A 6,796-nucleotide genomic window follows, 5' to 3' on the forward strand; every position below is an offset into this window, starting at 1 on the left:
TAAGGGCATCATCATTTATTGAAGTGGGCAAAAGCAGACGGCAAACAAACAAATTAACAAACAAATTAACAAACAGATAAACATCAGTTCGTATTTCAACACACTTGAAAAACTGGAGATGGAAAATCATCTACATACACACCCTCTGACCAGGCTGTTGAACTATGTTAAAAGTGAGGTGTGTTGGTATTAAAGGTAAGGTGTGTAGGTATTAAAGGTGAGGTTTTATGTCTACTATAAATGCATCTAAACAGACTGAGTGTAACCTCAACGTTGTCAAGGGGCTTCTGTTCCTCAGTGCTGGTGTTGAATAAGGCCCAGCAGGAGGTCAGGGGTCAGGGGTCAGGTGGATGTATTACTGTATACAAAGTAACAAACAGGACTCTATGTTTAACGTGACGCCTCTTCCTCTATAAAGCAACATGATGAAGCATTCAGACAGACAGAGCTAGGATGGCCCGGAGGGGGCAGCCCAGAGGGGGCAGCCCAGGGGCGATCTGGGGCAGGTTCAGAAGGGGAGAGCAGGTGTCTCTGTCTGTAGACGGGGAGTCAGATCTATTCATTCCATTTCTATCTGCGATGTTGTGAACACAAAATAGAGTTGTTACAAAACACAACTTTCATATCTCTTTGTTTTCATTTCAAAAATGGAAATACAGCTTCTTGAAAAAATAACATTCATTCATCTGAATGCAATACCTTTATAAATGATTGCGGGAATACGAAAATATAGATACACACAGCATATCTTATTTTGAAGTGCCGCAAAAACACTTGCATTTGTGTCGTTGATTTTGGAAAAGAATGCATCTTCAAAAGGTGAAAAACAATAATTTAGATTGCATCATGAAAACATGTTGACATCAATATAAGACACTATAGAAGGACGCTGTTCCAGCCGAGAGGCTTCAAGGTACCGGAGATTAGCAACGGTCTGGTCGTGGCGTAGTCTGAGACGGTCTGGTCGTGGCGTAGTCTGAGACGGTCTGGTGCAGGGTGGGCGGAGCCTGAGACACAACCTGGTGATATCATCTTTAATGGACAGGTGAGTTATGATGGACGGATACTGCACATGAGCAGTGACGTGTGATAGGCTAGAATATAAAGATGGACACGACCACAGATACAGATACTACCCTAACCCTAGAGTTATAGTACTACCCTAGCCCTAACCGTATCTCTATGGTTATCTCTATGGTTGAGGTTGTGTTAGGGTTGTCTCCATGGTAACAGCAGGTCTCAGCTCCCCTTGGCTCCGGTCGGCATCTGACACATCATCAGGATCTGCTGCAAGGCCTTCTGAACGTCCTGGTCCATCTGACCCTGCAGAATACACACCACACACACACCACACACACACACACACACACACACACGACATAACCATACCACAACCATACCATGACCATACTATAACCCTACTCCTACTATAACCCTACTCCTACTATAACCCTACTATAACCCTAACCCTACTATAACCCTACTATAACCCTACTCCTACTATAACCCTACTATAACCCTAACCCAACTATAACCCTACTATAACCCTACTATAACCCTACTCCTACTATAACCCTAACCCTACTATAACCCTAACCCAACTATAACCCTACTCCTACTATAACCCTACTATAACTCTAACCATACTATAACCATCCTATAACCATACCACAACCATACTATAACAATATCATAACCATACCATAATCTTACCACAACAATACTATAACCATACTATAACCATACTATAATCATTCTATAACCATACCACAATCATAGCCATACTGTAACTACAACTGTATCAGAACTGTCATCACCGTCCACATCTATGCAGCTTTAAAATACAAATCTTGAAACTCGTTTCAGACTTATTCTGGCGTTGACTTTACAACGTTAACTTTGGACACAGTCTAAGATAACAGTAGCCATGACAACATACCTGTACAGCGTAGAGGAGATGCATCCTGTAGACAGACACAATCTCATGATGCTGCTTCTTAGACTCCTGGAGACACAGACAGGCTCAGAGTTTGTAGTTTCTAGTTTGATGTGTTATTAAAGGCTCTAGTTTCTGGTATGATGTGTTATTAAAGTTTCTAGTTTCTGGTATGATGTGTTATTAAAGGCTCTAGTTTCTGGTATGATGTGTTATTAAAGGCTCTAGTTTCTGGTATGACGTGTCATTGCAGCTCATGTTTTCTCAAGGCTCTGAGGAAGGCGATAACTGAGTACAGCTCCACATTAGGAGAGCTGCACCTCTCATATTCCTATGATGCATTTTGGGATTAAACTATTGGAACTTCACTCAGGGGTTTGACTCTTTATTCAGTAAAAGACAAACATTTATTTCCTAACAATCATAGTTTTATCAAGTGTTAATGTTGACTCACAGCAAGCTGGTATTGGGGCTGTTTGACCTGCTGCTGAACTGTGTCCAGGGTCAAGGTCAGGGTTAGGGTTAGGCGTCAGGGGTTAGGGGTCGGGGGTTAGAGGTTAGGGTCAGGGACTCACAGTGAGCTGGTATTGGAGCTGCTTGGTTTGCTGCTGCAGCTGTTTAACCTGCTGCTGCACCGTGTCCAGGTGACCCTGCTGGCGCTTAGGGGAGGAGCCTGCGCTGTAGGACAGCTGCGATAGGCTGTTTAAGGCTTCCTTTAGCTTCCCCACCTCTCTGGACAAATCATCAATCTGAAACAAACACAACACAGGATTTCATTGGTGTTTGGATGTGAGTAAACACACATATTGAGGTAGTTTCTGTAGGTTCAGTTAGGGCACTGTAAGGAGATGGACAGCTGAATCCACCTATCAAAGAAAGCAACACATCACATGTTCAGGGAGTTATGCAACACTACACCACGGTTAAAGAGTAACGCCACTGGCTATGAGAGTTACAGCCTCCACCCACCTCCCCAGCCTCCACCCACTGCCACAGCCTCAGCCTTCACCTGCAGGTTGGCTGTGTTTACCTACCTATGGAGGGGTTGATAGTTATGGGCTCCCTGCCTTCTAATATTGTATTTAATGTCGTTTAACTTCAGGCGGGAAAATATATCAGCGCACAGCCTGATGTATTACCATCAAACCTCATGTTCGACCATTTCATTAAACTTATTAAACCGACATAAGTGTCCTGACTGAACCACTACAAGTAGAAGTTACCAGGAAGTGAACGTGTCTCCAAACCTTCTTGTTCTTCTCCCTCTCTGAGGAGACGTGTCCCTCCACCAGCCTCTTCAGCTGGACCACAGCGTCCTGCGCCTCCCTCTGCTTGATGCTCAGGCTGTGGTTCTCCTTCTCCTTGCTCCTCAGCAGCCCTGCCTGCGCCTCCCCCTCCCTCCTCCCCTCCTTCACCTCCTGCCACGCCGCCGCCACCTCCAGAGCCATCTCATCCTGCTTCCTCAGGGCCCCCTGGAGCAGCTCCGTCAGGTGGCCCACCTCACCCTCCAGGCCCTCTCTCATCTGCTGGTGCTCCACCTGGGACACAGAGTCATCTGGAGTGATCTCATCTCTCTCCGCCGTCAGACAGTGCTGCAGGGCGTCCACCTGCAAGGTCTTCTGGGACAGCTGCTGCCTCAGAGCGTGTGATTGGTCCTCCAGGTCTTTGATGGTGCTGCCCAGTGATGTCACCACTTGGTTGTGGTTGGCCAGCGCCACCGAGCCCCGCGCCTGCTCTTCCACCTCCCTCCTGAGGAGGGCGCCCTCCTCCAGAGAGGCTGCATACTTCTGTTCTGTGTTGGCCAGTGATGCCTCCAGCTGCTGTACTCTGCTCCTCAGCTCCCCCTGCTGCCCCTGGCCAGACGAGGCCGCCTCTCCCCCAGGTCCAGCCCCCTCTCCCCCAACCCCCTGTCCCCCAGCCTGGACCCTTCTCGTCCCCTCTCCCCCGGCCTGGGTCTGGGCGACACGGGCCTCCTCCAGCTGTTTCCTGGTGCTGCTCAGCTCACTCCTGGTATCGCTGTAGGAGCGGGACATCTCCACCAGGCGGCGCTGCAGCCCCTCTATGATGTCCTTCAGTCCACTCTTCATCTCCTCAAAGTCTCTGGCTGCAGCCTCCACTGGGACTGTGCCTCTCAGAGCCGCCTGCAGCATCTTGATCTCCTCATCGTGTTCCACTATCCCAGCATGTTCTGCTTCCTCCAGCAGCGCCTCCAGAACCCTGACCCGGCCCACAGCCTCGTCACGCTTCCCTGCTGATTGGACTAGCTGGCCCGTCAACGCTCTCACTTCCTGTTCAAGAGAGGTCTGTCTCTGTCTCTGGACTTTCTGCTCCTCAGCGATGTCACTTCCTGCTCCTGTCTCCAGCTGAGCCCTGAGCGCCAGCGCCTCCTGCCGGGCCTGGTGGTGCCGCTGCTGCGTCTCTGAGAGCTGGGCCTGGTGGACTGCTAGGCTCTGGAGCATCTCCTCTCCTTCCCTGCCTCTCTCCTCTCCTCTCGCTCCCTCATCCTCTCTCTCTCCGCTTCTCTCCTCTCCTCTCTCTCCCTCCCCCCTTCTTTCCTCCCCCCTGCCTCTCCTCCCCCCTGCCTCAGGGTTCAGCTTGGTGTATAGCGACCGGTTCTCCTTGCGACTGTCCAGTAGTTTGGTCTGAACGCTCTGCAGACGAACCTCCACCTCGCTCTCCTTTCCCTCCTCTTCTCCCTCCTCCTCCTCCTCTTCCTGTCTGAAGGACACACTGCTGACATTGTGGACAGACTCCTCCTCCTGTGGCCTGGGGGGTGTGGCCTGCCCGGGGGGCGGGGTTTGAAGGGTGGAGTGGTACGAGGCGTTGGAGGTCATGCTGCTGGGGCGGGAATCCTCCTGGCCCTCCTCACCACCCTGGGGGGACGGACGCTTCTACAGAGAGATGGAGAGAGAGACGGAGAGAGAGATGGAGAGACAGAGAGAGATGGAGAGAGAGACAGGGAGAGAGGCAGAGAGAGACAGATGGAGAGACAGACAGATGGAGAGAGAGAAGGAGACAAAGAGACAGATGGAGAGAGAGAGAGAGAGAGAGAGAGAGAGACAGTTGGAGAAACAGAGAGAGAGAAAAAAATCTGTGAATTATGTGGTTGGACTGAAGGTGGTGTTAAGGACTAAATAAACCCAGAAAACAAGGTGTGAGCCATGCAGAGAGGTAAAGCATCTCAGACTCATATCTCTATATCGACGCTGTATGGGTCTGTGGGTGTGGAGTCTTACCTTGAAGTTGTGTGCTCACTGCTGACTGGTTAGAGTCTTACCTTGAGTATGTTGTCACGGTTCCATCTGAACACAAGGGGGTAGCAGAGACCGCCCCAAGGACTTATTGGTGCATCTCATTATTAATGAAGGACATCTCCATTTATGTTGCCTGTTGTATCTTGTGGATTATCAGTAAAGTGACCTAATTGCCTTTCAACTTCATTCCCTTGTCTGGTCTCCTCTCTACACCACACAACCTTACAGCAAGCTACAACCCCAACATGAACCCAGCGGAGATCGACCAGATCCCAAAGGTTGTTTCCCACCTAGCCCTAACCGGAACCCTAACCTTAACCCCTGGTCGAACGTAAGATGCCAGGGGTTCCTCACCCAGTGTTCCCTGGTGTTCCAGCTGCAGCCCGTTCCACACCGAACGGGCCGAGGTCGCCTCCATCATCTCCCTGTTCTCCTTGGCGCGGGTCACCATGCTGCAGTTCCCTTTCTGCTTTCACCTCTGAGCTGCGCCGTGTCTTCCATCACCCAGTCGGCGGACGAGAAGCAGCGAGTCGACTCTTCAGCCTACACCAGGGGTGTAGTGGCGGTCAGTGGCGGACTTCGCAATCGAGTTCCGGACCCTCGCAGTGGAGAGTGGTTAGAATTTTTGAGCCGTTAATCACTGGCTTTCACCATGGGTTGTCCGCCACTATTAAAGACGAACTAGCTCCATCCTTGTATTGACCTTGTATCTACCATGGACTGAACCGCTACCCTCTGATGTCCTCTGCCTTGGAGCTAACTCAGGGGGCTCTGCAACGCCTACAACCTGGTAAGGATCTGGGAGGGGGATGAGTGGAAGACGGCCTTTAACACCCCTAATGAACACTACAAATATCTGGTCATGCCATTCGGGTTGTCGAACTCGGCTGCAGTATTCCAGGCATTGGGTTAGGGTTAGGGATTAGGCATTGGGTTAGGCTAACCCTAACCCTAACAACACACTAAGGGACATGTTAAATCACTTCGCTTTCGTGTACCTCGACGACATCCTGATCTTCTCCAAGACCCTCCCGGAACACATCCTGCACATCCGCCAAGTTCTGAGGCACTTCCTGCGGAGTCAAGCTGTTTGTCAAGCTGGAGAAGTTCCACGTGTCCTGAGTCTCCTTCTGGGGCCACATCATCTCCACCTCTGGACCCGGTCAAGGCAGTCCCCGACTGGCCCCGCCCCCCCCTCTCTCAAGCAAGTCCAACGTTTCCTGGGGTTCGCCAATTATACGCAACTTTGGCTCGGTGACGGCTCCTCTCACAGCTCTAACCCGGCACACACTGACCCGCTTCTGCTGGACTCCGGAGGCCGAAAAGGGCGTTCGAAAAGGGCCGCTTCACGTCCGGGCCCGTCTTCATCCACCCGGATCTTGCTCGGGGGCAGGGGCGGTCCGGCATATGAGAAACTCCATTCATGCACTTTTCTCTCCAATCGCTTCTCACCAGCAGAGTACAATTACAACGTGGGTAACCGTGGTCCCACCTATCCCTGGTCACACCTGGTCCCACCTGTCCCTGGTCACACCTGGTCCTACCTGTCCTGGTCACACCTGGTCCCACCTGTCCCTGGTCACACCTGGTCCCACCTGTCCCTGGT

General features: G+C 51.0%; 1 protein-coding gene across 1 annotated transcript in view; it reads right to left on the reverse strand.

Annotated features, from left to right (window-relative positions):
* Nucleotides 1-6,796, reverse strand: part of rai14 (retinoic acid induced 14) — an 18,912-nt gene continuing 12,116 nt past the window's right edge. Inside the window, exons 15-18 of the mRNA XM_083698101.1 lie at nucleotides 3,160-4,827; nucleotides 2,512-2,685; nucleotides 1,940-2,005; nucleotides 1-1,323 (exon numbers count right to left, since the gene is read on the reverse strand). Coding sequence (XP_083554227.1) covers nucleotides 1,240-1,323; nucleotides 1,940-2,005; nucleotides 2,512-2,685; nucleotides 3,160-4,827 — 1,992 coding nt within the window. The 3' untranslated portion in view covers nucleotides 1-1,239. The remainder of the gene's footprint in view (nucleotides 1,324-1,939; nucleotides 2,006-2,511; nucleotides 2,686-3,159; nucleotides 4,828-6,796) is intronic.

This window comes from Argentina silus (assembly GCF_951799395.1).
Source record: "Argentina silus genome assembly, contig: scaffold_106, whole genome shotgun sequence".
Classification (NCBI taxonomy): Eukaryota; Metazoa; Chordata; class Actinopteri; order Argentiniformes; family Argentinidae; genus Argentina; species Argentina silus.